Raw genomic sequence first — 20,470 nt, 5'->3', positions numbered from 1 at the left:
AATAACCTTTGTTTTTATTAGGTCTGCTTCTAATTTTGCAGCAAGAGCTGCCTTTGTTTTTACCAGGTCTGCTTCTAAAGACTTTATTTTGTCTTTATATTGCTGCTTCCTTGCAATATTTTCCACCTTATCCTGTATGTTTACCTGGCAAAAAATAATTCACTATTTTATTAATTCTTTATTTGGCATTGATAGTTTCAAGCGATACAACTCACTTGAAAACTTTATATACGTACGCAATAACTTGACAATAAAGAACTCTTTCCAGATTCTTTTTAGTTTACTATTACTACGTTTACGCGAGCGTTACTTTTGTAGTAACTTACGATAATTCCTTCGCGTAAACGGGATTTTCCTTCGCGTAAACGGGATTTTGTAGTAACTTGCAATAATTTACTCCGCGTAAACGAGTGATATATCGTAAGTTACTACAGAAGTAACGCTCGCATAAACGTAGTATATGTGTGATGGACTTGAGAGTAACTGCTTGGAAAGAATTCTTTATTGTCAAGTTAGGGCCAGCGCACGTACATTGCCGTAGCGTCTTACACTTTATGTGAGAATCTTGCGTTACGCGACACGTAAGCCAACGCACAAAGAAAAACGTAAACACAATTGCGTGATTGGTTATGATACGCTCGTTCCGTTTCGCGTAATCCACTTCATGGGACTCTACTCTTACAATTTAGATCTGTGTAATAATAATATACATATTACATATTTTTTGACACTTACGAGTATTTCATCATCCGCTGGATTCATTTCTTTGTTTCCTTGAGACGCCATGGTTATACCGAGCCCGGGCTTCGTTGTCGTCGATCCGCGAAGTGCGCCGAGTGCCGCGCGGGTGTCCGCGATAATCGCCGATGATGTGTAATAAGTTGACATAAACAGAACTGCAGAAGCAAATAAACTTACTGTTTACTACGTTTACGCGAGCGTTACTTCTGTAGTAACTTACGATAATTCACTCGTTTACGCGGAGTAAATTATCGTAAGTTACTACAAAATCCCGTTTATACGAAAGAAAATTCCCGTTTACGCGAAGGAATTATCGTAAGTTACTACAGAAGTAACGCTCGCGTAAACGTAGTATGTTGTAGGCTGAATTAAAATATGCAAAAAATGAAGTCAATAAAACACCTACGTTAAAAGTGGAACTTGGCAAGGTTCAAGCTCAAACAGAAGTACAGAACTAATAAAATTGAATGAAATGCGAGCGGATGGCTTAGCTGATGATGGACAATGGCGGAGGTATTACAGGACATAGAGATATACCAATGATACCATACGCAACACGCGGTCTTCCCGCCTTCCTCTATAAGCATCCGCGCCATCAACTCACGCTCGTACTCGCTAGGGGGGACAGCCAATCCCAGACCGCCGCATTACGAAAAGGAAGGCGCACGCACATTTTGGCGCTGTTGTCGGGCAACGCAGCCAATCGCATATGAAGTAGTCGATGCGCATGTAGGCTACTTCCGGTATGGTCCCGCGGTGTTGTAATCTTACAATTAGTTCTTTGTTTTCCATGGTTATGTATTATAAGATTGCTAATACATACTGTTTATCGATACGTCGATACGCGATTATCGAATTAGGATTACCGACAGGGATAGTTTGCGCGATTATCATGATTTATTAGGTTCATGGTTGTAGTCTTGAGACTTTATGTCAGTGACATTAGGTTCATGGTTGTAGTCTTGAGACTTTATGTCAGTGACATGTCAGTGACACGATGTGAATCCGTGAATTGATCAAGGATTAATAATAAAGCAAAGAAAAGAAGCAAACAATTAGTATTCGAATTTGTAAGTAGAGTATTTGCTGTCCCTTTTTGCGTATAATTATGAAAAATATTAAATATTTATGTATCTTATAGGATTGTGTCTGGAATTCGATGCAACCGTGTGTTTACGTGTCTTAAGGTATGTAACATACATATAAAATTAGCGTCTTGATACTTTGATATTATTTGGAACATTTTTAAGGTAGTTTGTCCGTGACAATACTGTTAAAAAGTTAATTACAGATAAATGACATTATAGTATTTGGCTGGGATTGTCCGTGTTATGGATGTATGTGTAAATCTCATATGTACATATATATATATACACACTAATGTATACTATTATAGATCTTTAAAGGTTAGCTGTCATATTCTTGCAAGTTCTTTTATCATCTAGTTTTTCATTAAATACATGTATGTAAAAAGCTAATTTTTATTTCTATTGTACATGTGTGTAGAACATGTTTACATTAATATGCTGTCTAAATTTTACAAGATTCCTAAAAAAAATGAGTTTACGGATGTACTACCTTAAAATCAGTGAGATATATTGGAGAAATTTTTATTGTCATTTTATTCTTATTGCAAATAAAAATATAAAATATGATTATTTTACAGGTGTTTGTATTTTGGAAGATGTATGTTATACAATACACGATGTTTTACGCTTCGTGAGATCAGTTTTAATGATAGTCTCTTAAGATAATTTTGGGATGTATTATTATTATGTACAGTTAAGAAGCTATAATGATAATAATATACTTATAGAATTATTACATTATCGAGAATAAAATTTAGAATAAAATGGAAATTTAACTTGTCTTACTTTAAAGTTATTTTAGTCTAGATAGATAGTTTTATATATAATTTGATGTCAATAATACATCATTAAACTGAAAATCAGAACTATTGTAATTTTAAACAACCAACAATTAACAGCAAACTTTTTAGGTGTTTCGAAAAAACTTCTTAATTTTATATATTTTATTGCAAAATATTGCAAAATGATTTTAAAATTATCTTTCTCTATAACAATACAACTTCTAAAAGACAAGTACATCTATAAGAAAAATCATGTTTTATATTTCTTTCATAAGTAGAATTAAAATATACAAGTAATGGTATATACATGTTAAATATGTGAGTTTATAATTTGTGAATGTTACATATATATTATATTATCATATGGTTTTACTGTCAATAAACTTATATAAATTAAAAAAGCTGTCTTTTAACAAAGTTTCTGTATTGAAAAATATATTTAAAAAATGTTAATTATTGTGTTACATAGTAGACTACATACGAAATATATATATCACAGGGTGATTTCATTTTAGGTGCCAATTATCTCCGTCAATTATCTCAGAAAGTATTGGTTTATTGGAAAAATGTTTCAGATAAAAGTTGAAGGGTTTAGAAAGGGCCAATAAACAATCTTATTAGATTTTGGGTCCAGCATCCGTGTTGGGTCCAGTAGGGCCTAAATTAAATTTTTTAAATGTTTAGCTTACAATATCTTCGAAGGAAAAAATGGTATTTGTCTCAAGAATATGCTGTTGCAATAGTACCCCCATTTTGATACTTGTGTATATATATCTCCTTGGAGCTTTCATACATCAATATATTTAAAAAATTTGGGATACTATTGCAACAGCATATTCTTGAGACCAAATCAAGTCAGAAAGTCCTGTACTACTTTTTCCTCTGACGGACAATTATGGAGATATCGTAAGAGCTAAAAATATTTTGAAAAATTCACCAAGTTTTCTTAGAATATTTTAAAAAGTATTAGACACATAAAAAAATGTTTCAGACAAAAGTTGTTCAAATTAATTAGTAAAAAAAGACAACACAATAAAAAATGAGGATTTCTATTTCAATAATTTAACTTGGGCGCTATTGGACCCAACATGGTCCGCGGATCTAAAATCTAATAAAATCGTATATATTGGCATCCTCTATCAATACTTTCTTAGATAATTAAAGGAGATAATTAGCACACGAAATATTAAAATTTATAGATTTACTTTGTCTTATCAATAATTCTCTCTTAATAATTATCTGGTTTATTTTTTGATATTAAATATATGTATCAAACTGTGAGAACATTACATTATATATTATATTCTAATTTCCATAAATATTCAGTATAACAAACTACTTTTACAGTTTGTCAGCATAGCTATTTAATATTTAACATTCAATATTTGAATATTTATATTAAGGTTTAAAAAATATGTGTACATGTAAGAGGGTACATTATTTAATAAAAATATTGGTTTTGTACATGATAAAAACTGACATAACTTAATCCTTTTTCATTATTGTACTAAGTTTAGTTTTATCCAAATATACCAAATGTAATTTAATTCTTCTAAACAAGATATGCCTGTATGATGGTAAGGACAGGTGTGTGCGAGAGTGCGCGGATGCGCGATTGATGGCGCGAGGAAGACGACCACGAGGAAAGCGGTTCACACAAGTCAAATACGTATAAGTCCAATAAAATAAGTATATTACAATAAAGTCTCAATATATACAATGGGTACAGTGTTCCTTTACTTTTAGAAAAGCAAGAAGCCGTAAACGCTCGCACAGATCTTAGTACGGCATGCAGCGGTGGAGAAAGCGGGTTCGCGAAGCGCGATAGCGAGGAGCGAACTCAAGGCGGTGTACACAGCGGTGTTACCTAGCGTAGTTACGCGGTTTAGCGAGCGTTGATTCTATGCGATTGACTTTCGACAAAGAGCCCGGTGTGTGACGAAGCAAGCTCTTTTATACGGGAGCTTCTTCTCGCAATAACCAATTGTTTCGAAGCGTTGGCGGTGACCTCCGATTTTCCCTTGTGATTGGCGGCAAAGGGCTATGACACGCATTGAGTCGCACCTGATTGGCAATCGGCTGCCTACGTCACCGCATCGCGTCGACGCGAGACGAAACATTGCCAACCGGCCGTTAGCAATGTTACTCAGTGACAAAGATACATATGAAGTGGTAAAAAGGAATCCATCTGCCAAAATTGAAAGGGAATTAAATACTCTTATTAAGAATTGGCTACAGAAGGAATATATTTCGAAGAAAGAATACTTCTTTCTACATTCTAGCGATTCTATACTTCCAAAGGCTTATGGTCTTCCAAAGATACATAAAAAGAACGTTCCCTTTAGAATTATTGTCTCCTCTGTCAACACGGCTCTATACAATCTAGCATCATTCTTACAAAAAATTCTGGCTGATAGTTTACCTAAACCAAAAAGCCACGTCAACAACAGTTTCGAATTGTGTATTGACCTATCGAAAATAAAAATGCAAAAATCGGAGACGCTGATCTCATTGGACGCGGTGTCACTGTTTACGAATGTTCCATCTGAATTGGTTATTGAGGGCATAAAAAAGAGGTGGAAGTTTATAAAAACTAAAACAAGTTTATCGCGTGCGGAGTTTATCACTGCTGTTAAATTTGTTCTAACTTCCACTTTTTTCACATTCAACGGCGTTACTTACAAACAGACCTTTGGATCTCCAATGGGCTCCCCTTTATCTCCGACAATGGCCGACATTGTTATGGAGGATCTGGAGGAAAGGGTTTTGGGCGCATTTGATATCCAATTATCGTTATACAGGCGATATGTTGATGACATCGTCATGAAGATTCCTATGAATAGCATTCAGGATGTATTGGATCACTTTAATAATTATCATGACAGACTTAAATTTACAATAGAGCACGCGGACAATGGCTGCCTTAGTTTTTTGGATTTGAAGTTGATTGTGAGGGGCGACGCGATAATAACGGACTGGTTCCATAAAGAAACTTTTTCTGGCAGGCTATTGTCCTTCTTCTCGAATCATCCTATTCAACACAAAATAGGAACAATTTACAGTCTGGTAGATAGAGCAATTATGTTGTCTCATCCCAGCTTTTACAATAAAAATTTAATTTTTGTCATCAGCGTATTGCTTGAGAATGGATATCCCATTGACTTTATATTCTTACATATTAACAAAAGGCTGAAGAAACTTCAATCGATACAGAGGAGTAATACGAGTAATGATTTGGAATGTACGCAACAAAAGAAAAGTTTCATTGTTATACTTTATTTAAAATCTACTTCCGAAGTTATTGCCTCAGTGGTTAATAAATCAGAGAATTTGATGGGATATCGTATTCTAAATAAGCTCAGTAATATTATTAAGGTCCAGAAAGATAAGAATGCCCATTTTTCTAACAATGACGTAATTTACAAAATCTGCTGCAAGAACTGTGATGCCTCTTACGTCGGTCAGACTAAGAGACAATTACAAACCAGATTAAGAGAACATAAAAATAATATCAGATTGGACGCGTCAAAACATTCGGTTGTCTCAGAGCATTCCACAAAATTTAATCATTCTTTTGACTGGGATAATGCACGCATCTTAGAAATCGAACATAATTATAAAAAGAGATTGACTGCTGAAATGATTCATATTAAAGAGCAGAAAAATGGTATAAATTTAAACAAGGACACGGAACTATTGAACGATGCTTATTTCGATATTTTGTATCGTTTATCTTAAATGTTTTCTAACAACATTAACTATGGGTTATTGTGCCCTTGCGATGCGAGTATTGCCTCAGTCGTCTGTTATCTTTTGCGACGAACACACGCTTTTGAGATGTGATGGAAGGAATTCACCCACGTCGTTGTTGGTTGACCGCTTATGTGAGTTTGATTGTCGCGAGTTGAGACTCAATTATTAATTTAGTAGTTATTTCATAAATGTTTAACTTTCGGTTTAGTTGCCACTAAGACGGTCCGTGCGACAAAGTGAATCGGCGGATAACTTGACGAACTCTTGATTATTACTTCTGACTTCATTATGACCAATTCTCCACATACCTCGGCGAGATCTAAATATTTTAAATATTAACGTTTGTGATTTGATTCATTTAATGTAAGCGAAGAAGAGTTTTGTAATGCGTTTACCGGTTAGAATTTTAATGTCCTGAAGAAGGCCAAGTTAGGCCGAAACGTCGACTGACTGTATACTTCGAAATTATTTAATACATTTTTAACATCTTGAAGTGCTCGAAATTAGCCGTTTTTTGTATTTATATTGCTATTGTTTTATCGAGCGAAATCTCATCGTTATGTTAGCAATGTTGTTGTTTGTCACACCGGTGACTGTTTATAGCGTAGGTTTCTCCATCGCGCAAGGACATGAAAACAGCGTTCTGGAAACGTCTTGAAAGTTATCGATTGCGAAATGACTTTAGAGAAACCCACGTTATAATGCAAAGTATTCAGAACTTACATATTAGGATTAGGATTTTATTGAAACGATGAACTTATAATACAGAGAAGGCACGCACATTGTGCCCTTTCATTTGACAAGACCGATGCACGCTACGATGCACTCGTGATCTCAAACATTCCCGCCCGCCTAGGCCTTACGTGACGAGACGGACAGGAAACGGAAGCCTATCAGGTGTCGCGGTAGCTGCATTGATTATTATCGATGGGCGCGATGGATCGCGGCGCGCGCGAGCGACGGCACGACGGCGCTACGCGACGACGCGCGGAGCATGCAATGATCACGTGTTTCGCCGCGAGCGTGATTTCGGGCGTATCGTAAGCAGCGAAAACGCAAGTAAGTACGCGAGTGAATTACCGTGTGACGCGTGGGTGCAGTGATCGGTGAAGTGAACATTTTAGTGCACCGTGATCGCAGGACGTGGTGGCAGAAGGCCATAAGCAATTAAGCGTTGGCTACGCACCTGACAAAGTGCAACCGGTAAGTCGATAAATGCGAATCGACACACCGTGAAACGCGATAAGTGAGTAATATCGCGAAAAGACGGACAGAAATATACTTACGAAGATGAACAGAGATAAACGCGCGAGAAAGCGGACAGTAATAACGCGAGAAAAGATACGCGAGAAACCGGTGGTTTTCTGTGGCTCACGTATCCTCAACGGTGGTGGTGGTGTCGGTGGTCCCCGGAAGCCGCACAGGAGTTGGCTGCGGTGTGACACAGTGCGGTTGGCCGTGATGGCCTTGATCTCCTCCAAGTAGTGGATTGAGTGCCTGGTCTTGTTCTGCCGGTGTGAGTATCCGCGCCTGATCGTCCGGACAGTGATCGTCGGTGCGGGAGGTGGTGCGTCGCCATCGCAGACACCGCGCGGTGTAGCGTAGAAGACGGTGTAGCGAGGAGCCTCGAGGGAGGGTGTCGGTCTCCGGTTCGATCTTCCCGACGGCGGATTGAACGACGCCTGTCTTCCGCCGGGATGCGTGATCCTGTGGTCCAGAGGATTGGAGCTATGGACAGGTTCAAAGTGTTGCGAGCGTGTCGCGTTAAGTTGGTGACTAAAGCGGCCGCGGACAGTTCACGTGGGAGCCCGCCCGCCGTGCAGGGTTCGCGCAGGTCGGGTTGTACGGCGATCGCGTCGTCGACCGGGTCTTCTCCGGGCACGACATCGTCAACGGACTTGCGGGTTTCGGCGAGGTTCTTCGGCGGTGATGAGACCGGCCGTCGGACGACGGACCGGCCAGCGAATGTGCGCTCGTGGGTGCGCACGGAGTGTCGCTCGCACTCCTCTTGGTCGGGAGAGGGCTTGACGAAAGCGGAGTGAGCATGGAGTGAGCTGCGGTGACCAAGGAGAGAGGTCGCACCGCCGCCCCCTGACAGAATCCATCCCAGGATGGTTTTCTGCGCGATCGGCGTTTGCGGTTTGCCTCGGCGGAGACCATCCTCCAGGATGGTCGAGCACACCTCAGCGCCTAGAAGCAGCTCGACTGGATCGTTGGCGGCGAAACGAGGATCGGCTAGCGGGAGCCCCTGTAGATGAGGCCACGTTGTGTCGCACTTGACTGCGGAGCCCTGGTACAGGGAGAGACGCGGAAGCACGAACGCGACGGCGCGGTGAGCGCGGCTCCGGTGGTCGAAGACGTGAGGCTCAACGACACCTTGCCCCGAGTGGATCCGGATTGTGAGCCGCTGATACCGAAGATTGACATTCGGGTGCGCGATCGCGGCAGGCGCAGTCGCTGCACCAGGGACTCCGACACGATCGACACTTCGGAGCCTTGGTCGATGAGAGCTCGAACCTCGTGTGGATTTCCGTGACGGTCGGCAACAATCACGCGCGCGGTCGCGAGGAGGATCGCTTTGCGATCGTCGGCCTTTCCGACGGCGGAAAGCGCGCTGACTTCAGCGGCGGGTTGCGGCTCGGAGACGTATGCGTCGTGGAGCATCGAGTGGTGACGCGAATTACACGTCATGCAGTTCCTGGTGGACTGACACCGTGCCACCAAATGGTTGCCGAGACAATTAAAGCACAGCTTGTTGGTCTCGGCCACTGACAGTCGTTCACTGGCGATGAATTCAGGGCACCCCATGAGTGAGTGCTTTTCTGGGCAGAGTGGACACTGTGAAGGCTCTGTGCGCTGCGCGGCGTGCGTTTTTGCGAAACGTGATGGCTCACTTGAGTTTGTAACAGTGTTCTTCGGGTTCGCGGCGTTCAACGTGAGAATCCGTCTTGTGATGAAGTTCATCAGAGTGTCGTGACTCGGCGGTTCGAAGGAGTCTCCCGAGGAGGATTCCCACTCCAGACGCGTTCGCGAGTCGAACAGTTCAACGACGAGGTGGTTGAACAGATCCATGCCGTGCGAGTCAATGGGTCTTCCTATGCTCTCCTGAGCGTTGACGGCGGAAATGACAGCGTTATGGACGCGGCTGAGCTCATCGGCGGTAGCGGCTTTCATCTTCGCCACGGCGGTAAACGTGGCGAAGTTGGAGCGTATCAGCTCCCTCTTATTTTCGTAGTGTTTGCAGAGGATCGCCCACGCGCGATTGTAATTTTCGCCAGTGATTGTTAACGACCGTATCAAATTTTCAGCTGACCCTTGGAGGCACGAGCGAAGATAATGCAGCCGTTCAACGTGCGAGATGGACGAATTGTCGCCGATGACCGACTGAAAGAGATCGCGGAAGGACGGCCAATCCTCGTAGGCACCCGAAAATTTCGGCAAGTTTATACGGGGCAGCGAGGTTCTCGACGCGCGGTCGCCCCCCTGCTCTGGCGGCGTGGAAGACGTGGAAGCTGACGCGGTTTTGTAGCGATTCGCCAGTTCGGACAGGACGCTACGCTGAAGCACGTAAGTACTCTCGGCTTGGTCGAGTAAGTCTGATTTGGCTACTCACTCTCAGCGTAGCGGTCCTTGTAGCAGGCTCGAATTAGGTCATGCTGACTCTCGAACTTTGCCCAATGGTCGTCGAGGATGCGAATGCAAGTCTCGATGGCAGAGAGGGTGATGTTCGCCTGACCCATCTTCTTCAGATTGTCGACGGCTCTGGAGATGCGTACGAAGAGTTCGTGTTGGCTGTTCAGCATAGCGCTCTGGTCAAGACTCATGGTGTCTTCTCTTTTCAGGCACTCCCGTTCGCGGTTGCCGGCGATGATCCGGCTCGAAGGACCAGAATGTGTGCGAGAGTGCGCGGATGCGCGATTGATGGCGCGAGGAAGACGACCACGAGGAAAGCGGTTCACACTAGTCAAATACGTATAAGTCCCATAAAATAAGTATATTACAATAAAGTCTCAATATATACAATGGGTACAGTGTTCCTTTACTTTTAGAAAAGCAAGAAGCCGTAAACGCTCGCACAGACGTTAGTACGGCATGCAGCGGTGGAGAAAGCGGGTTCGCGAAGCGCGATAGCGAGGAGCGAACTCAAGGCGGTGTACACAGCGGTGTTACCTAGCGTAGTTAAGCGGTTTAGCAAGCGTTGATTCTATGCGATTGACTTTCGACAAAAAGCCCGGTGCGCGACGAAGCAAGCTCTTTTATACGGGAGCTTCTTCTCGCAATAACCAATTGTTTCGAAGCGTTGGCGGTGACCTCCGATTTTCCCTTGTAATTGGCGGCAAAGGGCTATGACACGCATTGAGTCGCACCTGATTGGCAATCGGCTGCCTACGTCACCGCATCGCGTCGACGCGAGACGAAACATTGCCAACCGGCCGTTAGCAATGTTGTTGTTTGTCACACCGGTGACTGTTTATAGCGTAGGTTTCTCCATCGCGCAAGGACATGAAAACAGCGTTCTGGAAACGTCTTGAAAGTTATCGATTGCGAAATGACTTTAGAGAAACCCACGTTATAATGCAAAGTATTCAGAACTTACATATTAGGATTAGGATTTTATTGAAACGATAAACTTATAATACAGAGAAGGCACGCGCATTGTGCCCTTTCATTTGACGAGACCGATGCACGCTACGATGCACTCGTGATCTCAAACAACAGGAAACTATCTTTTTGTAAATGTTTATATCAGGAAATGTCTCTCATTCAGTTTTCAATAAAATATCCTTCTTGAATACATTTAAAACATTTTTCGTATGCATTGTTACGTCCAACCCCGGGATTAGGATAAGGAAATCTGGGAAGCGAAGGAAAGGCTAACCAGAGGGGTCGGGGTAAGGAAGGACGCAACTAGACGCTTAAGAATACTGCTCGCAGGTACGCGCTCTGAGGCGCGTGGCGCGAGCCGAACGCACTTTTCTGACTCAGGAAGGGTCAACGTCCGTAGGGAAGCTAAGACGCCTTCCGTGAGCGGTGCGATCGTCGGTCCTCTTTCGAGTCAAGGAATTTAATTCCTTTAACTCAGGATCGGACCTCGTGCAATTTCGAGAGGGAGATGAGTGGTGGGGGTGAGGTCTTAAATTAAAGAATGAATGGAGATATCTTTAACATAAGTATTTATATTTATTTGACATATAAAGAAGTGTTATCTGATATAAAAGAAATGATTACAAGTTAGGCGTAGTGTGAGATATATATATATATATATATATATATATATATATATATATATACACACACATATAATTGGACATGTGTTGATCTCATTGTTAGTAAAATGTATTTGGATGCTGTTGAAATGTCAGATCTTTTGATTCTTGCTAATTGAGTGATGTAATTAACTATATTAAAAGCGTGTTGTGTACTATATTAATTTTATTTAGAGTACTTACATAATATACATATATACGCCAAATTAAATTGACAGTGAATGACAATTTAATTATATCTATATAAATGGATAAAAGTACATATAGAATTACTTGTAATTCTTAAAATTGTTATTACTTTTTTAAATATGTAACTAATATGTATGTGCAATGTACGTATTGATACGTAATGTGCAATAATATAATGTACTTTTCAATAATATATTCGTATTTTGACTAATTACTGGATACAATATCATTTTTTTTTTAGGAAGCCCTTATACCTGTCTATTTTTTAATTTTATTATCTCAATTGTATATCTTATCTGTATGCGAAGAAACTTTCTTTGTGTACTATTTGTATACCTCCTTAATAGTAGGTACGCTGTTCATTTTGAATGACAAGATATTCAATATTGAGTACACATACAGTGGAGACAACGTACACTGCCCGTCATTAATTTGTTCCATTTCCCTAGCAAATTTATATAGGATGTGTTACATATCCTATAGGAACTTGATAGGGAGATGGAACGAATTAATGACGGGCAGTGTACAGTTGATGCACACGGGAAGTTCGAATCGTCTATATAGATGATGAGAATACTTGTGACAATTTTCAGCTGAAAAGTATATATGTTACCGGCCAAACCCGATTTCAGGATAAACTAATTTTTCCTGTTTAGCCTAAGAAAAACTAGTTTGTGTAAGAATGATATTTAGGTAGGAGTGCACAGAGGGACGGGGCTTCGTAAAGCCCCGTAATAAAGCTCCATAATAAAGCTTCCACATAAAAAAAGACAAAACTTGAGAGCTTAGAGACTATCAAAGTTAACAGTACTACATAGAAGTTGAACTGGTTAATCATAACGCGCTTTGGATGGACTAGTTCAGCCTAGGAAAAATTGGTTTATCCTGAAATCGGGTTTGGTCGGTAACACATACATGAGTTCCGCGTTTTTTCGATAATGTTTCTATTGACGTTTTTATAGAATCCAGATTGTCTTATTAGTCTTGATACAATGTGACTGATGGATGTGCCTTTATACAGACCATATAATGTCCTTCATTGATTTTGACAAAATTGTCGCATTGTGCTAAAGAAAAGCAGATATTTACGTTTTATAGGCATTCTATGAGATAATCCCATTACGATTGCGGGATAATTCGTGTGATGTCTTAAAAACGTATTTTGGATGTATATTTTAATATCCTCTTGATATCTTCTAAAAATCTTGGGACATCGTAAGGACCTTTTTAAAACGTTTGCAAGATTGTCCTATTGCGGTAAAAAAAACAGACATTTATGGTCTTATGGGCGTTCCATGAGACAATCCTATTATTACCCACACAGCACACTGTATCCTGAGGATATCCCAAATTGGTCCAGATTTCCAAATACGATCCCACAGATATCACAGCAGGTGATCCCGGGATATTCCAATAGGATATCGTGAGATATCCTATTATGATCTCACGATATCTAAATATTCTGCCATATCCGTTGGCTTTGCATAAGATATCTTACGAGATCTTCTGAAGGATATATATCCTTTAGGATATATGTATACATTATTTTTTGTAAATTCTCAGGATGTAGTTGTAATATCTTACAGTAGTATATTATTTTTCGTAAATTCTCGTATATACTACTCAGAATATATAAATTAATACGGATCAGAAGATAAAGTCCGCTCGCGGCGTGTTGCTTTCACCGACGACGCCGAATCGGCTAAGTCCGAAGGCGGCGTGTTGATAAGCGCGCATAGGCGAGCCGAAGTCGCCCCGATGAGAGTCGATCGGGCACGAAGCGCACGAAGCTACGAACACGAAGTCGGACGTCGGCGGTCGGACATCTTGTCAATGTGCACGTTAACAACGAGTAATCGCGACACGAGTTATTTTCCTTCAGTGTTCAAAGTCAACGATCGGCATTCATCTTGCGCGGTATCACCGCCCAATCATCCAAGTGATCGAGGTGACGGGTAAGTGTTACATCGTCCGTGCGTCAGCGCGAGAATTATCGTTCAGGTTAAATAGCGCGACTCAGACAGCATCGCGAATACGAGTGCCACAGTGCTTTTCTTCGAGTCCGTGTGTGAATCGCGACAATGCCGAGGATGTAAATGTTAGGCACATTATGCTGTTCCGACGTACCCGAGCGTTTTTCATGTTTGTGTCCTCTGGTTTAGGCGAGAGTGAGGCGACGGCCCAGCAGTACCTGACGTTGGCCGATGGAAACGTGGAGATGGCAATTAGCCTGATGTTCGAGGGTGGCAGACCGCCGGAGACCGAGAACGCGAATCCCGAGCCGCCCGTGAGGGTTCCTATATTACCCACGCGTGAGACGCCAGTGCCTCCGGAGCCGATATTGTTCATTGTCACAATTGTCGAACAACGTGTATGACAGATTCCGTGATTTTGCGGCAGAAACCCGTACGCATTTTGTCCTAGAACTTATATCAATTAGAATATGTATACGTACTGAACAATTAAGAATAGGTGTATTGAGTGGGATGGTTGCATGGATGGTATGAGGATGTTAAGTTTTTAAACCAAGTTTCTTCAAATCTACTTCTTGGCATATAAGTTGAAGTTAATGAGTTATTATTATTATTATTATTACATGCTGGTAATTAATGTAGGACGACAAGAGGAAGAGATGACTCGCAGAGTAACTGGCACAAAGCACATATCTCAAAAGAAAACGAAGCGACTGGAAGATCTATTTAGACCACCATGCGATATTTTCTTCTTAGGCTCCTTCATGGAAGCACGGGACCACGCAAAAACTTTAAATCGTTGGCTGCTCGTCAATGTTTAGGATCCACAGGAATTTTGTTGTCAGATTCTCAATAGAGACGTGTGGTCCAACGAGCATATCCAAGAAATTGTGAAGGATCACTTTATCTTGTGGCAAGTATGTCATGTCACCTGAATATCATGTCACTTTCTATAGTTGACGTTCTGATTCATCGAGTTACATTTGTTGCTTTTAATTTTAGGTCTTGTCTAACACTTCGGACGGGAAACGTTATATAGATTTTTACAAAGTGATGGCATATCCTTATTTGGTGATTGTAGATCCTAGAACGGGAGAATGTATGAAAACTTACAAAAATATTACTGTGGACAGTATGATATCTGATTTAAATGATGCATTAAGCACACATGCATCTCCCGAAAGTTCACAAGTTACATCTGACTCTTCCAAGGATTGGAATAGTTTTCCTACGAAAACGCCGCCAAAACGAAATAATATAGCTGATCAAATAAAATTAGAAAAAGTTTTAGTATTTAAATTTTACATTTTGAAATATGGTTTAGCGTAATGCAAAAAGAAACCAAAAATCTTTAATTTTAGTGTTATATGTAGATAATCGCGTTAGCAAAATATTAAGTATTATTTCGGATAGGTATTATTCTCGTAAGGAAAGTTTCATATTAGGAAATAAGAACCTTTAGTTAAGTGTATGTCACACGCAATCAATTTTACAGTGACCGTTAAACGCCTATTTTTCTTTTGTCTTACGTTTTTTAGCTATTGCACAACGAGCTGATATACTTACAATTAGAATTACTCACATTTAGATTATCGGAGCATTTAAAACGTTGTGTCTGGAGGAGCAGCTTATTTGTTTACTTTTCTAAACGCGAGATGCATTCTAACAAAATTTATAAAGTCTATTTTAATTATCTTCTATCCGAAATATCGAGATTACTGTCTGACATAACTTACAAGATAATTGCATGTTCGCACTGTAAAAATTGTTTGTCTTAATGTATTATTCAATTGAAAATGTATTCACGAGATGTTTGAACGATTGCAGTGTTCTCGAATTTTAAATCACGCTTAATTTGTAAGTACATTTTTCTGTGCAAACGATAACTTACGAGTGAGGACTCAGATTTTTAAATCTTTCCAACAAGTCGTGTGACTATAATACATTTTCCTATCCTTTTGTTCTAAATAAGCGTCATTAGATACACGACATGTAAAAAATGCATACTTTCCTATTTCTTTTTTGTTTACTTATGTGCAATCCTTTTTAAGAAAACGATTATTTTCGCTAGTTTTAAATATGTACTTCATATGTACTCAAATCACTATGTGATTTAAAGTTCGAGAACACTGCAATATTCTATAAGGAAATCGTATGTGACATAAAACAGGCAGTAATCTATTATTCTATAGCAATTCTCTCTATCACGTATGACACTCGAAGTAACAAGCATTAAACTGGGCGTTATCCAATGCTATGTATGTGTTACCGCAATGTCCTTTTATTTTTATTTTTTTTATTTTTATTATCGTGCTCGGCGTCAGCGCAACGTTTATCGCATAATAGTGCGGGAAAACTGACTGTTTTCGTGGAAACGAATGACCGACCGTGCGTTCTATATCATTATTTCCCTTTTACGAACGGGAGAAAGAGAGAGGTGTGCTCACTTTGTAACCCTTTTCGCCGCGTTTATTTTTACCGTCGCTGCTTCCGGTAACATGAAGCGCACAAAAAAGGCGAATATCATGTATGTGCGAGCGTACACGTGGGCGAGCTCATTATTCTACAAATATGTTTCAACCCGCAATTAAGCGCCGACAATAAGAAACCACTAGGCTTCCCCCCGATGCCGCTATTGTTATAACCGGTATATTAATACATTTTTAATTGTAGCGCGATAGAAAACATACGGTCTCGGGCGGAGGAGGAAAAAACCAAGTGTTCCTTCATAAAAATTTTAATAGCGCCTTTTCTAACGTTCTTTTTTTCCTTCTTGAACAAGACCATCCTTGTTGCATAATTAAATATTTTCCCCACGTAAAAGTATACTTTGTTTCGACATATCTGTGTAACGTAAAAAAAAGGACTTAGTCACTTGTGAAAAAGCCGAGACCGTATGTTTCCTGTGGTAATCAGCAACATTACATTTATTGCTGTTATTTTTTTACAAAAAGTGTTAAAATTTAAAAGTACTTTATATATGTACCTCTATTTTTGTACGGTGTACAAAATGTTTTTCACAACACCTCCACGGAAAAATGTTCGACTTCCATCCCTGTAGAGAGAGGCGAAAGTGGCCAATTTCACGCCAGGGCTTACTTTCCGCCCGCTATACCGGGTGAAAAGTATAAATTTTCTTCCCTAGGGAGGAAAGTAAGCCCTGGCGTGAAATTGGCCACTCTCGCTCCTTTCTACAGGCATGGAAGTCGAACATTTCCGTAAAGGTGTTGTGAAAAATATCGTGTGCACCTCGGGTCGAAAGCTTTTTCAGACTCGTGTAATATGTATTTTTATTTTTACTGATTGTATTTTTTTTTAAATTAGAGGTACTTTGTTTAAAAACTATATTCTTTTAATAAATAAAGATTTAATATGCAATGTACAATATACTTATTTTTTCATGTACATCGTGGACAGAAATATTGTTTCTCTTTTGTGATAAATTTCGGAATGTGTTTATTTAATTTTACAATTTATTTTCCAATGGAAGAATTCTTTTATTAAACAAGACGAATCACGTTCCGAAATTTATCACAAAAGAGAAACAATATTTCTGTCCACGATTGTACGATTATCCCCTTTCTGGTTAAACCATAATTTCATTGTATATAAAATATCCATACGATATCCATACGATATCGCGAGTGTATAATTAATATCTTGCGATATTTTTCGATCTGCCTTGGATATCCTGTGGACCGTCATCTAAGATGTCTGCAAGATCTAAATAGCCGGACACTTGTGCATCCACTGGATATCCACCGGATATCTGAGACCATTTTGGGATGTCCTACGGTTATTGAGATATCCCAAAATGATGTCTGTAGGACGTCCCTCAGATAAAGTGTGCTGTGTGGGTAATAATAGGATTGTCTCATGGAACGCCCATAAGACCATAAAAGTCTGTTTTTTTTTTACCGCAATAGGACAATCTTGCAAACGTCTTAAAAAGGTCCTTACGATGTCCCAAGATTTTTAGAAGATATCGAGAGGATATTAAAATATACGTCCAAAATACGTTTTTAAGACATCACACGAATTATCCCGCAATCGTAATGGGATTATCTCATAGAATGCCTATAAAACGTAAATATCTGCTTTTCTTTAGCACAATGCGACAATTTTGTCAAAATCAATGAAGGACATTATATGGTCTGTATAAAGGCACATCCATCAGTCACATTGTATCAAGACTAATAAGACAATCTGGATTCTATAAAAACGTCAATAGAAACATTATCGAAAAAACGCGGAACTCATGTATGTGTTACCGACCAAACCCGATTTCAGGATAAACCAATTTTTCCTAGGCTGAACTAGTCCATCCAAAGCGCGTTATGATTAACCAGTTCAACTTCTATGTAGTACTGTTAACTTTGATAGTCTCTAAGCTCTCAAGTTTTGTCTTTTTTTATGTGGAAGCTTTATTATGGAGCTTTATTACGGGGCTTTACGAAGCCCCGTCCCTCTGTGCACTCCTACCTAAATATCATTCTTACACAAATTAGTTTTTCTTAGGCTAAACAGGAAAAATTAGTTCATCCTGAAATCGGGTTTGGCCGATAACATATATACTTTTCAGTTGAAAATTGTCACAAGTATTCTCATCATCTATATAGACGATTCGAACTTCCCGTGTGCATCAACTGTACACTGCCCGTCATTAATTCGTTCCATCTCCCTAGCAAGTTCCTATAGGATATGTAACACATCCTATATAAATTTGCTAGGGAAATGGAACAAATTAATGACGGGCAGTGTACGTTGTCTCCACTGTATGTGTACTCAATATTGAATATCTTGTCATTCAAAATGAACAGCGTAGGGTTGTGTGGGGTGATGTGCAACACGTTCACTCGTTGCTCGGAAAACATATCCAAAAATCAAATTCTTGAATATATCATGGCTGTATAATGTAGAGAAAGGAAAATACTACAATTCTGCGTGATTAGATTTTCAAAATTTTAAATTTTTCCTAAAAATTCTTTGAGTTTTCAAAAACGTCTGTTTTACATTTTTAAATTTTCTTGGGGTGATGTGCAACACAGGTAAAATTAAGGTAAAAAATGCATGAATATCGACATCAATCGACTTAAATGTTAAATTTGGGCTTCTTAAATACAAATTAATCGAATATGCACAATAACCATTGGTTGCCCTTGCGATGCGGGTATTGTCTCAGTCGTCTGTTATCCTTCGCGACGAACACACGCTTTGTGAGACGATGGAAGGAATTCACCCTAGTTCCTTGTTTCATCGACCGCTTATTTGCCACTAAGATGGTCTGGCGACAAAGGATCTCACATCTATACGGGTTTCATGGACGCATAAGTGTCATGCAGCGAGGGAAACGACCGATTCGGCGTGCAGATTGACGATTAATTGACAACATATTTCTGACTTCAATATGACTAATTGTCCAATTACTTGGGTGAGACCGGATTAATGTAAATTGTGGCGTTGAATCGAATTGATTCGTTTTGTTCGTAGAATAATGCGATATATTGTAATGCGTTTTTTTTTATATTTTTTTATTGTTCTGAAGAAGGCCAAGTAAGGCACGAAACGTAAACAAGTCTGTATACAATTATTGAATGTATTAAATATTTTTTTCTAACATCTGGTATTAGCTCGAAATTGGCCGTTTGATATTATTTTCATATCATTGCTGTGCATGTGTCGTGTCGATAAGATCGTCAAGTCTTCTCGCAGAGAGTATTCATTATGTACATGGCTCTGTATTCCACGTTTTTCAGACCGAATGGTGAGTTTCCTAAGGGATCTTTTTAATATCTCAACATTAATTGAACAAATTTACAGATATGGATCAATTGGTCTATTTTTCTGATACTTTGAATCAGTATACTCACCATACGGTACGGAGAACGTGTAACTTAATTTCTGTAACTACCGCTGAAGATGGCTCAAAACTGAGCCGAAACGTACGGATCGATGTAATGTATCAAAACGACGAATAAATCAGTTATTTCTGATATTACGCACTGTGATCTGCGTCTGACCCTCATAGCCTTGACTTCTCCTATTTTAATCTCGAGGGTCCTCATATTACTTTATTTATTATTTTGACTTTTCTTTGATAAAATTTTATTATGTTCTTTGAAGGAGTATAAATTCTTCTTTTGAGTACATGATAAAGACTCTTTCTAAAATTTGTACATTTTAAGACTATCATCAAGAAAATATTCTTTCTTAAAGACAACCGTTACTTACTAAAAAAAAAAAGTAAATTGAGTAATCGCTTTTTTAAGCAGTACAATTGATATGTTCCTGTGTGTATGCATGTACACACGTATGTACATACGTACGCACAAAAAATTTTTCTATGTTAGAAAATTTTATTTCTGTTTAAAAAAGACGAGAAACTATCATCGCTCAGGACGGGGGCCCGGCGTTACGCGCCGCTCGTGCGTCGCGCCGTGTCATCATCGCCGCTTGTAGTAAACAACTGCCCGCGCGCCGACCGCGGGGCGGCCGCATCTCACCGCGCGCTTGGATTTGGCGGTGGGCGGGCCAATACGGCGATTTTTAATCATTAATAACTCATCAACTATCGCGAAAATTGCAAAATGGTACATGACTTTTCGACTCAGTTTGGCTCGCTCTATCTAAATATGAGAAAAGTACCAAACATTCAGTGACACCCTGTATATATATAC

The 20,470-nt window shown here is 39.7% G+C and overlaps 1 protein-coding gene and 1 pseudogene across 1 annotated transcript; both read left to right on the top strand.

Annotated features, from left to right (window-relative positions):
* The first annotated feature begins 5,338 nt into the window (after window positions 1-5,338).
* On the top strand, window positions 5,339-6,349 carry LOC139786330 (uncharacterized). Its single transcript, XM_071725502.1, has one exon. It carries the CDS (start codon window positions 5,339-5,341, stop codon window positions 6,347-6,349), a length of 1,011 nt encoding a protein of 336 aa, XP_071581603.1.
* Window positions 6,350-13,666: 7,317 nt separating this feature from the next.
* Window positions 13,667-15,288, top strand: LOC139786328 (UBX domain-containing protein 7-like; annotated as a pseudogene).
* Window positions 15,289-20,470: the final 5,182 nt, after the last annotated feature.

The sequence above is a fragment of the Temnothorax nylanderi genome, unplaced genomic scaffold (assembly GCF_030848795.1).
Source record: "Temnothorax nylanderi isolate EJ_2023f unplaced genomic scaffold, tnyl_v1.0 TNYL_tig1008_pilon, whole genome shotgun sequence".
Lineage (NCBI taxonomy): Eukaryota > Metazoa > Arthropoda > Insecta > Hymenoptera > Formicidae > Temnothorax > Temnothorax nylanderi.
Note: the sequence above shows the minus strand (reverse complement) of the source record. Positions and strands in the feature narration are given on the sequence as shown.